We start from the raw sequence: 20269 nt of genomic DNA, 5'->3' as shown, positions 1-20269 counted from the left end.
TGGGATGGGTTCAGTTACCTGGAGGGCACTTAGTCGGGGGACCGCATGGTGAGGGCGAGGGACGGGCTCAGAGAGGGGCGGGGCTCACAAATGCGGCATGGTTGGGGGGTCCTCTGTGGGCCAGGGACTGGCACCTGGGGAGAGACCCCACCTCCTCCCTTCCCGCTCCGGCCAGGCGCGGCTCTCACCGGCTTCTCCGGTGGCTGCCTTTCTTTTTCTTCTTTTTCTTGGGAGGGGGCGATGCCGAGCTGCTAGACCAGTGCTTGGTCCTGGGGGAGAAGGGGCGGGGGTGGGGGCGGTGAGGGGGGGCAGCCCCGCGCGCCCCCCACCCCCGCCGCGGCGGCCGCTGACCTGTACCCGCGGTGGCCGCGGTAGCAGGCGGCGGGACAGTCACAGTCCACCGGGCCGTCGTCGTCGTCAAAGGGCGCGTACTCCAGGCCCGGCTCAGCGCCCTCGGTCAGCCGCGGGGTCTCCGCCACACTGCTGGCGACAGGGACGCTCACCACCTGTCTCGGGACGGCTTTTCTCCGCCCCTTTTCCTGGCGCGGGGGGCCTGACCTAGCCCCCCAAGTCTGCGGGCTGCTACCCAGCTGGAGGAGGGGCGAGAGGCACCTGCAGCCCCTGCCCTTACAGGGCTAGGCAGAGATTTGGGGAACCCAACGGGGCACATCCCCGACCTCACGGTACAATCTTTTGCAAAAAAGAAAGAGGATAACCGAGCCCCTTATTTAGCCTGCACCCCTTCGAAGTTCTCACCATCTCAGTAAGCCCCCTCCTCTTTTTTTTTTTTTTTTTTTTTTTTTTTAAATTTTGGAGATAGGGTTTTGCTCTGTTGCTCAGGCTGGGTTGCAGTGGTGGGATCACAGTTCACTGCAGCCTTGAACTCCTGGGCCCAAGCGATCCTCCCTCCTCAGCCTCTTGAGTAGCTGGGACTACAGGCGTGGACCCCCACCCTGGCTAATTTGAAAAATTTTGCAGAGACAGGGTCTCACTATGTTGGCCAGGCTGGTTTCGAACTCTTGGGCTGGTTTCGAACTCCTGGCCTCAAGCGATCCTCCCCTTTGATCTCGCAAAGTGCTGGGATTCCAGTCATGAGCCACTCTGCAGTCGTGGGTGGGGTGTGTGTGTGTGTGTGTGCCTACTCCTTATATGAGGCTACTCTTCCTCACTGAATCCCCTCCGTATCCCAGCCCCATTCATTGAACCTCCCCGTCAGTGAACCTCCCATTTGATCCCTGTGCCCCTAACCCTGCTGTCCTATTCTGGGAACCCCATCCCCATCCCTTCTTTCTCTCACTGAACCCTAATTTCTCTTTTCTTTTCTTTTCTTTTCTTTCTTTCTTTTTTTTTCAGAGTCCCACTCTGTTGTCCTGGCTGGAGTGCAGGGGCCCGATCTCGCCTCACTGCAACCTCTGCCTCCTGCAACCTCCTGCAATCTCACCTCTCTGCAACCTCCGCCTCCTGGGTTCAAGTGATTCTCCTGCCTTAGCCTCCGGAGTAGCTGGGATTACAGGAGCCCGCTAATTTTTGTATTTTGAGTAGAGACAGGGTTTCTCCATGTTGGTCAGGCTGGTATGGAACTCCCGACCTCAGGTAATCTGCCAGCCTCGGCCTCCCAAAGTGCTGTTACAGGCGTGAGCCACCGCGCGCGGGGAACTCTAAATTTCTCAGAGTCCCTTCTTCCTGGCCTAGCTCCGCCCTCCCCGAGCCCCGTCTCAATGATGTGAGTCTTTCCTCACTTGGAAAGTTCTAGTCCCTGAGGCCCCTCCCGCTGGCTGAGTGCCTCCGTGCCCCTCTTCCCCTCCTTTCCTCCAGCCAGGCCTCTGTCGCTGAAATATTCATAGCCTCTCCTCGCCCTCCCCTCTGCAGCCTCCAGGGGGCCCCGCTGCTCGTCTCCGACAGCAGGACTGTGCTCATCAATCAAGCCTGGTGGCAGCGGGTGGGGGCCTCCGATACTCCCTATCCATCTTGCAGAACTCTCCTTTTAGCTCAGCAGGGACCAGACGCCTCCTGTCCCTGCTCCTGGAGCCCCAGCCAGCCTCTGCCACAGATGTTGGCTCCGTACAGTCTCTTCTCAGAGTGCTTCTTTTTTTCTAGAGGTAGCTGGGCTCGAGGCAAGAGCCTGAGCTTTGAAGCTCCAGACAAGGGCTCATCCTGCACTGTCCTGAGTCGCCTTGTGACCTGGGGCCTGCCGTGTCCCCCTGTGAGCCTATTCTCCAAGGCGAGAGTGATAACTCAATTCCAGGGCTGCTGGGAGAATTTGCTGAGGTCATAGGTGCTGTGCAGTTTCTTTTTTTATTTTTTATTTTATTGATTTTATTTTTTGAGACAGAGTCTCTCCCTGTCGCCGAGGCTGGAGTGCAGTGGTGCGATCACAGCTCACTGTAGCCTTGAACTCCTGGCCTCAAGCAATCCTCCCACTCCAGCCTCCAGAGAGGCTGGGACTACAGGAGCACACCACCACTCCCAACTAATTAAAATATATATATATTTTTGTAGAGATGGGGTCTCACTATGTTGCCCAGGCTGGTCTTGACCTCCTGGCCTCAAGTCAGGAGGATTGCTCAAGAAATTCTCTTGCCTTGGCCTCCCAAAGTGCTAGGATTACAGGTGTGAGCCACCATGCCTGGTCTTTTTTTTTTTTTTTTTTGAACAAGCCTGGAAGTGACCCTCCAGAGGCCTGTCCCCAGGGAGGTGGCCCCCACCTTCCATTTTTTATCCAAGCTGGCTCAGACAGTGCCCTCCCCCACCAAGATGGAGGCTTAGCCCTGGTTTCAGCAGAGCTCCCCTTACTCCTAGGTGCTATTCACCTGGCTCACTCCTTCCCCTCCCCACAGCAATAGAGGTGAGGGCTTGGATCGGCAGCACATTAAGGACATGAGTTTTGGATTTGTCAGAGGCATGTGAACCAGAGCAACTCCATCTTGAATAAGGGCCGTATAAAATGAGGCTAAGACCTACTGGGCTGCATTCCCAGGAGGTTAGGCATTCTAAATCACAGGATGAGATAAGAGGTCAGCACAAGATACAGGTCATAAAGACCTTGCTAATAAAACAGGTTGCAGTAAAGAAGCCGGTCAAGGGCCTAGCAGGTAGCTCATGCCTGTAATCCCAGCACTTTGGGAGGCTGAGGCAGGCAGATCACCAGAGGTCGGGAGTTCGAGACCAGCCTGACCAACATGGAGAAACCCTGTCTCTACTAAAAACACAAAAATTAGCCGGGTGTGGTGGCGCACGCCTGTAATCCCAGCTACTCGGGAGGCTGAGGCAAGAGAATTGCTTGAACCCAGGAGGTGGAGGTTGCAGTGAGCCGAGATTGTGCCATTGCACTCTAGCCTGGGCAAAAAGCATGAAACTGGAAAAAAAAAAAAAAAAAAAGAAGCCGGCCAAAACCCACCAAAACCAAGACGGTGACGAGAGTGACATGGCAACATCAGGAAGTTACCCTATATAGTCTAAAAAGGGAGGCATGAATAATCCACCCCTTGTTTACCATATAATCAAGAAATAACCATATAAATGGGCCACCACCAGCCCTTGGTACTGAGTACTCCATACTCTGTCTATGGAGTAGCCATTCTTTTTTTTTTTTTCGAAACAGAGTCTTGCTCTTGTCGCCCAGGCTGGAGTGCAGTGGTGTGATCTCGGCTCACTGCAACCTCCACCTCCAGGGTTCAAGCAATTCTCCTGCCTCATTCTCTTGAGTAGCTGGGATTATAGGCACCTGCCACCACGCCCGGCTAATTTTTTGTATTTTTAGTAGAGACGGGGTTTCACCATGTTGGCCAGGCTGGTCTCGAACTCCCGACCTCAGGTGATTCACCCGCCTTGGCCTCCCAAAGTGTTGGGATTATAGACATGAGCCACCATGCCCTGCCTGAGTAGCCATTCTTTTATTCCTTTACTCTTTTACTCTCTCTCTCTCTCTTTTTTTTTTGTGAGACGGAGTCTCGCTCTGTCGCCCAGGCTGGAGTGCGGTGGCACAATCGGCTGACTGCAAGCTCTGCCTCCTGGGTTTCCGCCATTCTCCTGCCTTGGCCTCCAAGTAGCTGGGACTACAGGTGTCCACCACCATGCCCAACTAATTTTTTGTATTTTTAGTAGAGACGGGGTTTCACCATGTTAGCCAGGATGGTCTTGATCTCCTGACCTTGTGATCCACCTGCCTCAGCCTCCCAAAGTGCTGGGATTACAGGCGTGAGCCACCGTGCCCAGCCCTCCTTTACTCTCTTAATAAACTTGCTTTTGCTTTGCACTGTGGACTCCCCCTGAATTGTTTCTTGAGTGAGATTCAAGAACCCTCTCTTGGGGTTTAGATCAAACCCCTTTCCTGTAACAGATTCACAGAGTTTGAATCCAGGCATGACTAACCTCTCGGTCACACCTATACATTGAGGAAAAGAACAGACCAGCTTTGAGGAGAGGATTAAGTAAGATGCTGTCTATGAGGCCTGGCCTGTGACTGTCATCCCGGAAGGGGTAGCTACTATTAAACAGAGGGGCCTCTGCTGCTACTTACACACCAACACCTCTTTGGGGGAGAAAAGATGCTGCAACACGGAAAATGAGACAGAGGGAAGGGAGGCAGGCCACAGCTACAGGGTGAAAGACACATTTTTAGGGAACCCACTAAGTGACTCTTTGAAGTCTGATTTTGTATTTTAAAAAATGTAACCAGGCAGGGTGTGATGGCTCATGCCTGTAATCCCAACACATCGGGAGGCCAAGGTGGGAGGATCTCTTGAGGCCAGCAATTTGAGACCAGCCTGGGCAATATAGTGAGACTCCTGTCTTTACAAAAAAAAAAAAAAAAAAAAAAGCAGGGCACAGTGGCATGCACCTGTAGAGTCCCAGCTACCTGGGAGGCTGGGGCCAGAGGATGGCTTGAGCCCAGGAGTTTGAGGCTGCAGTGAGCTATGATGATGTCACTGCGGTCCAGCCTGGGTGACACAGCGAGACCCCATCTTTAAGAAAAAAATAGCTGGGCGTGGTGGCTCATGCCTGTAATCCCAGCACTTTGGGAGGCCAAGGCGGGCGGATCACCCGAGGTCGGGAGTTCGAGACCACTTTGACCAACATGGAGAAACCCTGTCTCTACTAAAAATACAAAATTAGCAGGGCATGGTGGTGCATGCCTGTAATCCCAGCTACTCGGGAGGCTGAGGCCGGAGAATCGCTTGAACCCAGGAGGCGGAGGTTGAGGTGAGCCAAGATCGCGCCACTGCACTCTAGCCTGGGTGAAAGAGCGAGACTCCATCTCAAAAAAAAAAAAAAAAGAAAAAAGAAAGAAAAGAAAAAATAATATTACCCAAATATGACAGGGTTAGCTAGCCTTGAGGGCATTCTCAAGAACTTCATTCAATTCCCAAACAAGTCCCAATTCCCAAGCTGTGTGATGCCTTGATGTCACACAGCGCATAGCGAGGTTTTTCTGGGGTGACAAAGGAGAGGCTCATGTCATCCCTCGGCTTGTGCAGAGCTGAACACCCCCACATTCCTTTGTTTAAACTTCTCTTTTCTTCTCCATGCTCCTCTTCCTGAGGCCGGTGGCGTCCTCCCTCCTATGCTCGTCCCTGAAATTCCCAACACCCTCATCTCATGAAACCCCATCCTTCCAGGGCCCATTACCCCTACACAGGTCTTGAGCCACAAAAGTGCCTGACACATAAAACATAGCCTTTAGCAAAACTTAAGGGGACATTGAATATTGTGTGGGTGAGCTGGTAGGAGCAGGGAGCTTCAGTTGATACTGACGCAAAAATGAGGAAGGTTATTTACAAAATAAAATAGCCCAGGCTGGGTGCGGTGGCTCGTGCCTGTAATCCCAGCACTTTGGGAGGCTGAAGCAACTGGATCACTTGAAGTGAGGAGTTCGAGACCAGCCTTACCAACATGATGAAACCCCATCTCTACTAAAAATACAAAATTAGCCAGGCATGGTGGGAGAAGTCTGTAATCCCAGCTACTTGGGAGGCTGAGGCAGGAGAATCGCTGGAACCTTGGAGGCGGAGGTTGCAGTGAGCCAAGATCATGCCATTGCACTCCAGCCTGGGCAACAAGAGTAAAACTCTGTCTCAAAATAGCCCAGTTTAGCCAGGCACAGTGGCCCACGCCTGTCATCCCAGCAACTCGGGAGGCTTAAGTGGGAGTATTGCTTGAGACCAGGAGTTTAAAACTAGCCTGGGCAAGAAAGCAAGACCCCCATCTGTACAAAAAAACATGTAGATTAGCTGGATGTGGAGGTGCATGCCTGTAGTCCTGGCGGGTTGACTACTTGAGCCCAGGAGTTCAAGGCAGCAATGAGCTGTGATTGCATCACTGCACTCCAGCCTTGGTGACAGTGAGACTCCATCTCAAAAAAGAAAGAAAGAAAGAAAGAAAGATGAGCACAGAGTAGAGGAGCAGACACGAGGTCTTGGAAACTTCTGATACAGCCTGTCCCGAGAGTCCCAGGGATAAACAGGGACCTGGGCTGAGGCTTCCTTTACTGGCTTTGTGCTGTGTGGGATCTCCCAGGGTTAAAATCCTAGACTCTCCTATCCTGCTTCTCCTAGATGACACTAGCACTAAGAACAATGTTTTTTTGTGTTTTTTTGTTTGTTTGTTTGTTTGTTTTTGAAACAGAGTTTCGCTCTTCCTGTTGCCCAGGCTGGAGTGCAGTGGCGCGATCTTGGCTCACTGCAACCTCTGCCTCCCAGGTTCAAGCGATTCTCCTTCCTCAGCCTCCCGAGTAGCTGGGATGACAGGCATGTGCCACCATGCCCAGTTAATTTTGTATTTTTAGTAGAGATGAGGTTTCTCCATGTTGGTCAGGCTGGTCTCAAATTCCCAACCTCAGGTGATCCACCCACCTCAATCTCCCAAAGTGCTGGGATTACAGGCGTGAGCCACCATGCCTGGCCAAGAACAATGCTCTTTAATGTTATTTATTTATTTATTTGAGATGGAGTCTTGCTCTGTCACCCAGGCTGGAATGCAGTGACGCGATCTTGGCTCACTGCAACAACTTCCACCTCCTGGGTTCAAGCCATTCTCCTGCCTCAGCCTCCTGAGTAACTGGGATTACAGGTGCCCACCACCATGCACAGCTAACTATTGTATTTTTAGTAGAGTTTCACCATGTTGGCCAGGCTGGTCTCAAACTCTGACCTCAAGTGATCCTCTCACATTGGCCTCCCAAAGTGCTGGGATAACAGGTGTGAGCCTCCGCGCCTGGCCTGTTCTTTAATGTTTAAAGAGTACTTCACAGTTCACAATCCCATTCATAGCTCCTCAATGATTTACAGAAATTGCACCCCCTTCCATTTTGCAGATGAGAAAACTGAGGTGCAGAGCAGAAAAGGAACATTCCCTATAATGTCAAATTTTAGTAAGGCATTTAAGTTGAGGCTAAGGTGAGAGGATCACTTGAGGCTGGGAGTTTGAGAGCAGCCTGGGCAACATAGTAAGATCCCATTTCTACAAATCAAATGAAATGAGGCCAGGCGTGGTGCCTCACGCCTGTAATTCCACCACTTTGGGAGGCCAAAGTGGGCAGATCACTTGAGGTCAGGAGTTCGAGACCAGTCTGGACAACGTGGCTAAACCCTGTCTCTACTGAAAATACAAAAATTCACCGGGCATGGTGGCACGTGGCTATATCCCAGCTACTTGGGAGACTGAGGCAGGAGAATCGCTTGAACCTGGAAAGCATAGGTTGCAGTGAGCAGAGATCACACCACTGCACTCCAGCCTGGGTGACAGAGTGAGACTCTGTCTCAAAAACAAACAAACAAACACCTATATAAGTTCATCTAGCAACTGGCTTTGAGAACTCATGTGCAAATAACACAACCCTTGAATGCGCTGGCTGACCTTCCCTGCTGGAGATGTAAGCTAACGTGAGGCCTTCCAGCTCACTCATCCCCTTCCAACTTGATAGATACTGTTATGGGTGTGTGCTCTCTGAGTCCTAGATTTGTTTAAAGCTTTATGCTCTTAAATTTTCATGTTTTCTTTTAACATTTATTTTTGTTTTTATTTATTTTTTGAGACAGAGCCTCGCTCTGTTGCCAAGGCTGGAGTGCGGTTGTGTGATCTCGGCTCAGTGCAACCTCCACGTCGTGGGTTCAAGAAATTCTCCCGCCTCAGCCTCCCAGCTCCAGAGTAGCTGGGATTACAGGTGTGTGCCACCATGCTTAGCTAATTTTTTGTATTTTTAGTAGAGACGGGGGTCTCACCATGTTGGCCAGGCTGGTCTCAAACTCCTGACCTCAAGTGATCCAACCGCCTCAGCCTCCCAAAATGCTGGGATTACAGGTATGAACTACCTTTTTTTTTTTTTTTTTTTAAATTTTTAATAGAGATGGGGTCTTGCTATGTTGCCCAGGCTGGTCTGGAACTCCTGGCCTCAAGCAATCCTCCCACCTCAGCCTTCCAAAGTGCTGCTGGGATTACAGGCGTGATCCACCATACCCAGCCTTAAATTCATGTTTGCTAACTAGTGTACTCCAGGTCATGTCTGGGGAGTAGGCAGGGGAAGTTTTACCCCCTTGTGAAAACAAACTGAGCCCCACAGAGCTGATCAAAGTGGACCCAGTCAGGGTCTGCTACAAAGGGACAAAGAACGTGTGGAAGTGGAACACAGCTCCACAGAAGACGGGCGTCGGGCTGACCACCATGGGCAGAGCAGACTGCCAGTGGCTCTTTCTCATACCAGCACTTTCACTAATTAACTGGTCCTGTTTCCCATTAGCCAGGAGCACAATGGCCAACTGACAGATGAAAGGGCTCAGATGTGGGAAGGGGGCAAGGAATCCAGGCAAAGGGTCCGCCCTCTCTGCTCATCACTTAGCCAGGCTGCCAGGCCTGCCAGGGGCCCTGGGTGGGGGTAGTGATGATAGAAACAGAGATGAATCCGGTCTCAAGCTTTTTCCTTTGCTTCTCAGACTGCGGGGCAACAATATGACACAGTCCATATTATGATCATTACTGACCCAGGCCCCAGGTGCGATGAGCACTTTACATGTATTAATCTTATTTATTTATTTATGAGATGGAGCCTTGCTTCGTCACCCAGGCTGGAGCCTGCCTCTGTTTCTGTTTTCCTCCTACTCTGGCCAGAGAGATGAGGATTAAGTGGGGTAAGGTGGGAAACACTTTACTCCTCACTACCCAGCAATACAGAAAGTCTGCAAGAAGGGTTTCCCTGTTTCCCACTGAGGTCTGTCTGTTCCTACAGCGCTGCCAGCCTTTACGATGACTAAGGCCGGGCGTGGTAGCTCACGCCTGTAATCCCAGCACTTTGGGAGGCCGATGTGGGTCGATCACCTGAGGTCACGAGTTTGAGACCAGACTGGCCGACATTGCAAAACCCTGTCTCTACTAAAAATACAGAAAAATTAGCGGGGTGTGGTGGTGGGCACCTGTAATCCCAGCTACTCAGGAGACTAAGGCAGGAGAATTGCTTGAACCTGGGGGGTGGAGGTTGCAGTGAGCCGAGATTATACCACTGCACTCTAGCCTGAGCGATAAGAGTGAAACTCCATCTCCAAAAAAAACCAAAAATTAGCCAGACCATGGTGGCATGCACCTGTAATCCCAGCTACTCAGAAGGCTGAGGCAGGAGAATAGTTTGAACCCGGGAGATGGAGGTTGCAGTGACCTGAGATTATGCCACTGCACTCCAGTCTGGGCAACAGAGCAAAACCCTGTCTCAAAAATAAAAATAAATAAAATAAATAAATAAATAAATAAATAAATAAGATGACTGCAACAGGAGAATCACTCAGAAGGTCTGCTGGGATAGCGGAACAGCAAATTAATGAATATAATTAACTCCATTTTTGTTTAAGAGACTTTTACCCATTCCTGCATGTAGGCTAAGATTTTTTATTTTATTTTATTTTATTATTATTATTTTTTGAGACGGAGTCTCACTCTGTCGCCCAGGCTGGAGTGCAGTGGGGCGGTCTCGGCTCACTGCAACCTCTGCCTCCCGGGTTCAAGTGATTCTCTGGCCTCAGCCTCCCAAGTAGCTGGGATTACAGGCATGCACCACATACCCCAGCTAATTTTACTTCTAGCCAGAGAAACATGAGATGTTGGTGCTGGGCGGGGAAACTCAGGGTGAACAAGGGGAAGGCCCATGTGAGTGGATTCAGCAGCACTCCCTGAGCACACGGTGCCTGCCAGGCATGGAGCTCCGCCAGCCATGGCTGGACACTCCCAGGCACAGGCTGTGCCCACCCTCGTAATGCAGCCTCCTCCAGTGTTTGTATGGTTTTGAGTGGTTCACAGTTCGCCTCTGATCTGAGACAATATTTGCCTTGCTATAACTTGCCTGTTTGATCCAAGGCCCACCCAGAGACCCAGAGCAAACCGGGGTTCCTCCTATCCTGTGACAGGAGGCAGAGGCGTGACCTCAGCAAAGCTATACACCTTTTTTTTTTTTTTTTTAGACAGAGTCACACTCTGTCATCCAGGCTGGAGTGCAGTGGCACAGCTCACTGCAACCTTCGCCTCCTAGGTTCAAGTGATTCTCGTGCCTCAGCTTCCTGAGTAGCTGGGATTACAGGCCTGCACCACCATGCCCAGCTAATTTTTGTGTCTTTTGTAGAGACTGAGTTTCACCATGTTGCTCAGGGTGGTCTCAAACTCCTGAGCTCAAGCAATCCTCCCACCTTAGCCTCCCGAAGTACTGGGATTACAGGCGTGAGCCACCATGCCCAGCCTTACACCCTCTTTATCCACCAAGTCATTGGTCATGGTAGCAGTGGGATTTGGTGTGTGGGCTCTTACTTCCCAGAGTGTGTGCTTACTCCGAATTTTATTTTATTTTATTCTGTTTTATTTTTTGAGATGGAATCTCGGTCTGTTGACTAGGATGGAGTACAGTGGCAGGATCTTGGCTCACTGCAACCTCTGCCTTCTGGGTTCAAGCAATTCTTCTGCCTCAGCCTCCCAAGTAGCTAGGATTATAGGCGTGCGCCACCATGCCCAGATAATTTTTCTATTTTTAGTAGAGACAGGGTTTCGACATGTTGGCCAGGCTGGTCTCGAACTCCTGACCTCAAGTGATCTGCCTGACTTGGCCTCCCAAAGTACTGGGATTACAGGCTTGAGCCACTGTAACCTGCCCAAATTTCGTTTCTATAGGAGGGAATCATTGGGGCTTGCCTGGGGTCACTTTGTCGGCCAGAGACAACGCAGGGCTCAGGGCATATCTGAGGTCTTCCGATTTGCAGCTCAGAATCCCCTGAGCTGAGATCTGGGCTGCCTCCCCTACCCCTCCCACTGCTGAGCCATAGGTAGGACCCAGGGTGGGTAGGAGGAGGCCGTCGGTGATGTCCAGATGTCCCTGGGCCAGGCCAACATTTCCAGTGGGCAGAGTTCATGCTCTCCTCTCCTCTTCCTCCTCTTCTTCCTCTCCACCCCCTCACCTGAGTCCCAGCCAGACCAAGCCACCTGAGGGAGCACCTGGACAGGCCCCTCTAGTACCCAGCTGCTGCCTGAGCCTGCACCCCCTCTCCCCCATCCACACACAGGTAAGCACTCACATGTGGCCCCCAGACCGGTCCTCCCTGGTGAGCACTCCCTCCTTCTCCATCAGCATCTGCCGGAATGTCCCCACTTTCTGCCGAATCTCCTCCTCCGAATACCTGCGGGGGCACAGAGAGGGTGAAGGGGCTGGTCTCCCGAATTTGGTTCCCTCTTTCCTGCCCCCCACTCAGCCCAGTTCCCCCCAACCCCTGGGTCACAAGCACATACTCCAGCTTGCAATAACCTGTCCAAGGTCACAGAGTACTGAGGAAGCTCAAGTTCATTGTACACAAGCCTGGCTGGGTGCAGTGGCTCTCGCCTGTAATCCCAGCTCTTTGGGTGTCCAAGGCAGGCAGATCACCTGAGCTCAGGAGTGCAAAACCAGCCTGGCCAACATGGCGAACCCCTATCTCTATGAAAAATACAAAAATTAGCCGGGTGGGGTGGTGGGCGCCTGTAAATCCCAGCTACTCAGGAGGCTGAGGTAGGAGAATCCCTTGAACCCAGGAGGCAGAGGTTGCAGTGAGCCAAGATTATGCCACTGCACACCAGCCTAGGCGACCCAGAGACTTCATCTCAAAAAGCAAACAACAACAGCAACAAAACATTGTACACCAGCTCAATCAACCAACCAAGTAACAAACAGACAAAAGGAAAACTTGTTCCCAGAGATGGGGAGAGGTGACCCCTTCGCCCCTCAGGTGAGGCTGAGCCCCTCCTCTGTACCCTCCTCCATCCCCAGGGCAGGCCTCCCTCCCACATCCAGACTGCAGTGGCTCTTTCGAGAATTTTAGGGGATGAGTGAGAATTTTGGCTTTGAGACATACACAGCCTTTTCTGCTGGCCTCCGTGACATCCGATCCTTACACAGCCATGGGCGGTCCTCAAAGCACCCCCATTTCTGCAAGAGGTAAGGCTGCCAAGTGGCTTGTGGGGGGCTTGTCGGTGGGCAAGGGGTAGTTTCATTGCTTTTTTCTGCTGCTGGCTTGCGGTAGGGGATGGCTGATGTCTGGGCCTCAAATGAAAGTCCCTGACGTCTCTACTCCCCTTCTCCTCTCACTATAAGCCCAGTCTCAGTCTAGGGACCAAAGTGCGGTTATCTGCTCCTCATCCCTGCTCCCACTCCTGGGGTCAGTGGTCATTCTCTCTCACTGCTCCTTCATGACAGCCGCTACCTGGCCTTCCAGTTCCTCTGGGGTCTCTTCCTCCAGCCTGTGTCCACACTGCCCCTGGAGGTCTTTGATCATGCAGCCCTGGCCCTGTGCCTGGCACATAGCAGGTGTCCAGCAGCTGTTACTGAAGGGATCCTCTGACAACCTCGAAAGGCTGGTCACATTCCCATTTCACAGATGTAGAAGCTAAGGCAAAGTGAATTGACTTGCCCAACCTCACAGAGCTGGGAAATGGCAGGTGCCAGGATTCAAAAACAGGACTGCTGTACTCTTTGGGCTCTCCTTTTCATCACTGGCCCCCGTGGCTCAGCTAAGAGGCTTGACCTAGAAAAATATGAGGGCAGGGGATGCTCAGAGGTGGTGGTCACACTTGAGGCCTCTTTGTCCAGTAGCCAGATGTCACCCTGGGGTCCCCAGCTTCTCCCAGCAAGATGCCCTGGGCATGGAGGGACCCTCCCTAGGCCTCTTGAGTTGTTTCAACCCAACACTTCCATACACTTGTGTACACCTATACAACTTTTCTTTTCTCTCTCTCTTTTTTTTTAATTTTTATTTTTTGAGGTGGAGTTTTGCTCTGTCGCCTGGGCTGGAGTGCAGTGGTGCGATCTCGGCTCACTGCAACCTCCAGCTCCCGGGTTCAAGGGATTCTCCTGCCTCAGCCACCCAAACAGCTGGGATTACAGGTGCCTGTCACCATGCCCAGCTAATGTTTGTATTTTTGGTAGAGACAGGGGTTTCACCATGTTGGCCAGGCTGGTCATGAACTCCTGACCTCAGATGATCCACCCAGCTCAGACTCCCAAAGTGCTGGAATTACAGGCATGAGCCACCGCACCCGGCCACTATACAACTTTTCTAGTCTTAGCTTCTACATCTGTGAAATGGGAACACAACCTGCCTTTCAAGGTTGTCAGAGGATTCATGGTGGTGATGCCCTTATAGCACTTTGCACAGTGCCTGGCATAGAGTAGGTGCCCAACAAATGGTAACAACTAAGGCTTATTTGCCCCAGACCTTTCTCTCTGCTCTCCCTGGGCTGTAGGTCATTGTCTTGGACAGAGAACATGGTGAGGGGGAGGTAGGGATGATTAATGGATACCAAAAAATAGAATGAATAAGACCTACTGGCCAGGTGCAGTGACTCACGTCTGTAATCCCAGCACTTTGGGAGGCGGAGGTGGGCGGATCACCTGAGGTCAGGAGTTCGAGACCAGCCTGGCTACCATGGTGAAAACTCGTCTCTACCAAAAATATAAAAAATTAGCTGGGTGTGGTGGTGCACACCCCGTAATCCCAGCTACCCAGGAGGCTGAGGCAGGAGAATCGCTTGAACCCGGGAGGTGGAGATTGTGGTGAGCTGAGATTGTACCACCACACTCCAGCCTGGGTGACAGAGTGAGACTCCATCTAAAAAAAAAATAAAACAAAAACAAAGACAAAAACAACAACAACAAAAAAACATCTACTGTTGGATAGCCCAACAGGGTGACTACAGTGAATATTAACTTAATTGTATATTTTTGAATAACTTAAAGAATGTAGTTGGATTATTTGCAACTCAAAGGATAAATGTTGGAGGGGATGGATACTTCCTTCTCCATGATGTGCTTATTTCACATTGCATACTTGTATCAAAACATCTCATGTACCCTACATTAATATACATAATACGTGTAACTATTATGTATATTAAAATTTTTTTAATTATTTAAATTTTTTTCGGACCCAGAAAAGTTTTAAAAAATAATTTTAAGAAAATTAAAAAAGAAGACATAAAAAAAAAAGACATGGTGGCAGCATGGGTCCAGCCCTCCCCACTCAGCTATCCATGAAAATGGTATGTTTTGTTTTTTCCTTTCAGAGATCCCATCTCTCTACTCCCTCCTTCCCTCTGCTCCTTCAACAAATATTTGTGGGATAGCAATTTGACAAGTATCTTCAAAAGCCTTTTTTAAAAATGAACACATCCTTTGATTCATAAATTAGCTTCCAGGTTTACCCTGTGGAAATAATCATGGCAAAGATTTGACTCCTTGGATGTTTACAGTAAGATGGATGCCTCCCCCCATTTCAGGTTCAATACTAGCGTTTGCATTTCCATAGCAACCCGTACATCCCAACTCCTGGCAGGTGGTTCAGGCTCCAGTAATTATCTGTTGGCTGGTCTGTATCCAACACTGGCCTGGAGTTTGCTGCAGGCAGGAGCCTTGTCTGGTCCCCAGGGGCAGTCCCAGCACCTGGCACCATGCCTGTCACATTGTGGCATCCAGAAATTTGTGCTAAATGAGTGACTGGTGACGGAGAGGCATGGAGAGTTTTAAGATTGGATTCTCCTTTTGAAAAGATGGCTCTGGTGAATTCATGGCTGGAGAAGAGGTAACTGGAGGCAGAAAGCTGGTGTTGTGCTACCACAGGGATTCAGAAGGAGACAGTGAAGCCAGAGCAGGGAGAGAGGTCTTGAGGATGAAAGGGGAGAAATGGACAAAAAGCCATCTAGGAGGGAGATGGTTTGGGGACCAATTGGTTGAGTCAGGGGGATGGGACTTGGGGACCAATTGGTTGAGTCAGGGGGTCTGGTTGGGTAAGAAGCACCACTTACTTCTTCTTTTTTTTTTTTTTTTCTATTTTTTTTTTTTTTTTTTTTGAGACGGAGTCTCGCTCTGTCGCCCAGGCTGGAGTGCAGTGGCCGGATCTCAGCTCACTGCAAGCTCCGCCCCCGGGTTCACGCCATTCTCCTGCCTCAGCCTCCCGAGTAGCTGGGACTACAGGCGCCCACCACTTCGCCCGGCTAATTTTTTGTATTTTTTAGTGGAGACGGGGTTTCACCAGGTTAGCCAGGATGGTCTCGATCTCCTGACCTCGTGATCCGCCCGTCTCGGCCTCCCAAAGTGCTGGGATTACAGGCTTGAGCCACTGCGCCCGGCCTACAGCCGGAAAAAACTTCTTCCGCAAAACTGTATCTAGTGCTGAAAAGGTTGGGGACTGCTGCTCTATTAGTTTAGGAAAGAACTGATTGTTTTAAGGAGTCTGGGGTATCTCTCCTTTCCCTCTTTCTCCCTCTGTTGCCATGTGACATGCTGGCTCCCCTTCTTTTCCACCATGACTAAAAGCTTCCTGAGGCCTCGTCAGAAGCCAGTTGGATGCCAGCACCATGCTTTTGTACAAGCCTCTAGAACCGTGAGCCAAGTAAACTTCTTTTCTTGATAAGTTACCCAGCCTCAGGTATTCCTTTAGAGCAATGCAAAGTGGACTAACACAGACGTGATGTATTTACATCACTTTGCACAGTGCCTGGCATATAGTAGGTGCTCAGTAAATGGTAGCAACTGGTCAGACACGGTGGCTCACGCCTGTAATCCCAGCACTTTGGGAGGCCAAGATGGGTGGATCACTTGAGGTCAGGAGTTTGACCCTAGCCTGGCAAACATGATGAAACCTTGTGTCTGCTAAAAATACACAAATCAGCTGGGCCTCTTCTCTCTCTGTTCTGCCTGGAGGCAAAGGCTGGGATAAGGGGATGCTGCTACCCAAACCCCTCGCTCCCTGTGGAGGCGGCAGAGCCGGCCAGCCTAGGGCCATGCAGGAAGGCTGGCTAGCATGGCCAAAGCCTCAGACTCAAAGTCAAGGGCTTCTAGGCCGGGCATGGTGGCTCACACCTGTAATCCCAGCACTTTGGGAGGCCGAGACGGGCAGATCACTTGAGGTGTTTGCGACCAGACTGACCAACATGGTGAAACCCCATCTCTACTAAAAATACAAAATTAGCTGGGCATGGTGGCACATGCCTGTAATCCCAGCTACTTGGGAGGATGAGGCAGGAGAATCACTTGGACCCGGGAGGCGGAAGTTGTAGTGAGCCAAGATGGTGCCGTTGCACTCCAGCCTGGGTGACAGAGCGAGACTCCGACTCAAAAAAAAAAAAAAAAAAAAAAAAAAAAAAAAGTCAAGGGCTTGTGTGTGGATGGGGGAAGAGTAATGGGGCAGTGACGTCTGTCCCAGGGTCCCCAGTCTCTTGGCCCAGGTGCTCCCCCAGCCAGTCTGGCTCCCTTAGTCCTCATGCCACTCCATGGGCCATAAGGGAAGGGCATGCCAAATGCATTGTGGCTTTGGGGATTCCTGGGTCACTCTCTGGGACAGGAGTGGGGTGAGGGGACACAGAATTTTAAGAGTTCCTCAGAGTGAAAAATGTTTAATTTTGTCTGTCTGTGCCCAGACCCAGTGCTTCCTAGATAATCATTTTCTGCACCAGAGCTTTGAGAGGCATGGTGGCCTTTTTATTTGTTATTTTTATATTTTTTAAAGTAGAGATGGAGTCCTGCTATGTTACACAGGCTGGTCTCAAACTCTTGGCCTCAAGCGATTCTCCCACACCAGCCTCCCAAAGTGCTGGGATTACAGGAGTATGCCACTATGCCCAGCTAATTATTATTTATTTATTTATTTTTGAGACGGAGTTTTGCTCTTGTTGCCCAGGCTGGAGTGCAATGGCACGATCTCAGCTCACTGCAACCTCCATCTCCTGGGTTCAAGCGATTCTCCTGCCTCAGCCTCCAGAGTAGCCAGGATTACAGGCATCCACCACCACGACCGGCTAATTGTTTTGTATTTTTAGTAGAGGCGGGGGTTTCACCATGTTGGCCAGGCTGGTCTCGAACTCCTAACCTCAGGTGATCCACCTGCCTCGGCCTCCCAAAGTGCTGGGATTACCGGTGTGAGCCACTGCGCCCGGCAATTGTTTATTTTTTGGTAGAGGCAGGGTCTTCCTATGTTGCCCAGGCCTCCTGGCCTCAAGAAAACCTCCTGTCTTAGTATCCCAAAGTACTGGGATTACAGGCATGAGTTCCTGCATTAGGCCAGACAGCGACCTTTTGCTTTGTTTTGTTTTGTTTTTGTTTTTTGTTTTTAGATGGGGTCTTGCTCTGCCACCCAGTCTGGAGTGCAGTGGTGCAATCATAGCTCGCTGTAGCCTCAACTTCTCAGGCTGAAGTAATCCTCTCACCTTAGCCTTCTGAGTAGCTGGGAACACAGGCATGTGCCACCACACCTGGCTAATTAAAAAAATACATTTTTTTGTAGATGGGGAACAGGTGGGCTCACTATGTTGCCCAGGCTGGTCTCAAACTCCTGGGCTCAAGTGATCCTCCCTCCTCAGCCTCCCAAAGTGCTAGGATTACAGGCATGAGCCACAATGACTGGGATGGTAGCCTTTTTATTCCCATTTTAGATGAGCAAACAGAACAGGGAGAGGGGAGGGCTCAAAGCTCCAAGCCTAGGCCGGGCACAGTGGCTCACGCCTGTAATCCCAGCACTTTGGGAGGCTGAGGCTGGCAGATCATCTGAGGTCAGTTCGAGACCAGCCTGGCCGACATGGTGAAACCCTGTTTCTACTAAAAACACAAAAAATTAGCTGGGTGTGGTGGCACATGCCTGTAGTCCCAGCTACTCGGGAGGCTGAGGCAGGAGAATCACTTGAACCAGGAGGCAGAGGCTGCAACGAGTAGAGATCATGCCATTGCACTTCTGCTTGGGCAACAAGAGTGAAACTCCATCTCAAAAAAAAAAAAAAAAAAAAAAAGGTTCCAAAACTAGCTAGGAATGGAGCTGTGCTCTGTCACCTCACCCACATCCTTACAAGAAGAGGCATGGCATCTGGGCACAGTGGCTCACCCTTGTAATCTCAGCACTTTGGGAAGCTGAGGCAGGTGTCTCACTTGAGGTCAGGAGTTCAAGACTAGCGTGGCCAACATGGTAAAACCCTGTCTCTACTAAAAATACAAAAATTGGTTGGGTGCCATGGCTCACGCCTTTGATCCCAGCACTTTGAGAGGCCGAGGCGGGTGGCTCACGAGGTCAGGATTTCAGGACCAGCCTGACCAATATGGTGAAACCCCGTCTCTGCTAAAAATATAAAAATTAGCCAGGCATGGTGGCATGCACCTGTAATCCCAGCTACTCAGGAGGCTGAGGCAGGAAAATCACTTGAACCCAGGAGGCAGAGGTTGCAGTGAGCAGAGATCGTGCCACTGCACTCCAGCTTGGGCGACAGAGTGAGATTCCATCTCAAAAAAAAAAAAAAAAAAAAAAAAAAAAAAGGAGGCATGGCAAGAAGATAAATAGGGTGGCAGGGAGGATGCCGGGGGCCGGGTGGGAGCATCACATCAGAAAGGCTGGAGGCTCCGTCCCGCCCCGCGGTGATTGCAGACTGCAAGCCAAGGCTGTCTGGGAAGGTGACTCCAAGTACGCCATCAATCGCCAGTGGATTAGCCAGCCAGCCATCAATATTGAGGAAAAGGATTGCTTTTTAATGGGGCCAAAGAGTGTGTGTTCCTGTGACTGATGTGAATATTTGTCAAATGCCTGAGAACCCAGTAAATAAACGCGACCGAACCAGTGTTTCTAGAAATGGATATTAATGACTCGATTTGATAAAAGAGCAGGGGCGCCTGGTGTTTATTGGGCACTTTGTGGGGACGGGCTGGGGGCAGGGCAGTCCCACGTGTGTCTTCAACGGAAGACTCTCAGAACAGCTCCGGAACACAGGTGCCCCTATTTTCCAGGTGAGTAAACCATGGCTTGTCAAGGTCAAGATAGAGCCAGAAGCCTGGATTTGGGAGTCGCAGAATGCCTGTCCTGCCATGATCAAATGCTGCTGCAGATGGGGAGGGCAGGGGGAGGGTCACCCAAGAGCTGGATTTTTGGGGGTGGCTCCAGGATAAGGACCACCTCAAGTGAGAGCTTGGGTGGGGGAAGGAGCCCTGACTGAGCAAGTGGGGACATAGTGGGTGCTTCCCAGGGAAGCAGGGATCCTTGATGCTGGGGGTCTAACACCCAGGACAAGGCCAAATGCCATCACCTTTTGCTTGGGGAGGGGTTCGGTAAGGGAAGGTTCCTTGAAATGGTGGGGGTATTTGAAGCGGAGGGCTTTCAGGATGGGAAAGTACAGAGAAGAGGAAGGGACTTAGTGAGGGGAGAGGGGCTCAGGATGGGGATGGGTTCATCAAGGGGGTGGAGTTCTGGGAGGAGGAGGAGCAGGAACGTGCAGGGGACACCTTGTCCGTCCCTGTCAACCCTCTTGTCCTCTGCCCACACTCCCCTCCCTCCTCGACTCTCCAGACAGAATTTGGCAGACATTGCAGGGTTGGTTTGTTTTTGTTTTGTTTTTGAGATGGAGTCTTGCGCTGTCACCCAGGCTGGAGTGCAATGGCGCGATCTTGACTCACTGCAACCTCTGCCTCCCAGGTTCAAGTGATTCTCCTGCCTCAGCCTCCCGAGTAGCTGGGATTACAGGCACTCACCACCATGCCCGGATGATTTATTTTTATTTATTTATTTATTTTTTGAGACGGAGTCTTGCTCTGTCACCCAGTGACAGAGTGCAGTGGCATGATCTCAGCTCACTGCAACTTCCGCCTCCAGGTTCAAGTGATTCTCCTGCCTCAGCCTCCTGAGTAGCTGGGACTACAGGTGCATGCCACCACGCCCGGCTAATTTTTTGTATTTTTAGTGGAGCTGGGGTTTCACTGTGTTAGCCAGGATGATGTCTATCTCCTGACCTCATGATCCGCCTGCCTTGTCCT

At 50.9% G+C, this 20269-nt stretch overlaps 1 protein-coding gene across 12 annotated transcripts in view; it reads right to left on the bottom strand.

Moving 5' to 3' along the window:
• SRRM3 (serine/arginine repetitive matrix 3) overlaps positions 1-20269 on the bottom strand; it is an 82376-nt gene that overhangs the window by 26492 nt on the left and 35615 nt on the right. For 8 of the 12 annotated variants that reach the window (XR_012091697.1, XR_012091699.1, XR_012091698.1 and 5 more), the window contains exons 3-5: positions 11538-11639; positions 352-483; positions 189-269 (exon numbers count right to left, since the gene is read on the bottom strand). Coding sequence is in view for 5 of the 12 variants with exons in the window: in XM_073012693.1 (XP_072868794.1) it covers positions 189-269; positions 352-483; positions 11538-11639 (315 nt within the window). In the remaining 7 variants the exon portion in view is untranslated. The remainder of the gene's footprint in view (positions 1-188; positions 270-351; positions 484-11537; positions 11640-20269) is intronic. The other 4 variants (XR_012091702.1, XM_073012692.1, XM_073012690.1 and 1 more) reach the window with 2 other exon arrangements.

Source organism: Chlorocebus sabaeus, chromosome 28 (assembly GCF_047675955.1).
Source record: "Chlorocebus sabaeus isolate Y175 chromosome 28, mChlSab1.0.hap1, whole genome shotgun sequence".
Taxonomy (NCBI): domain Eukaryota; kingdom Metazoa; phylum Chordata; class Mammalia; order Primates; family Cercopithecidae; genus Chlorocebus; species Chlorocebus sabaeus.
The sequence above is the reverse complement of the archived record's forward strand: the minus strand, read 5'-3'. Positions and strand labels throughout refer to the sequence as shown.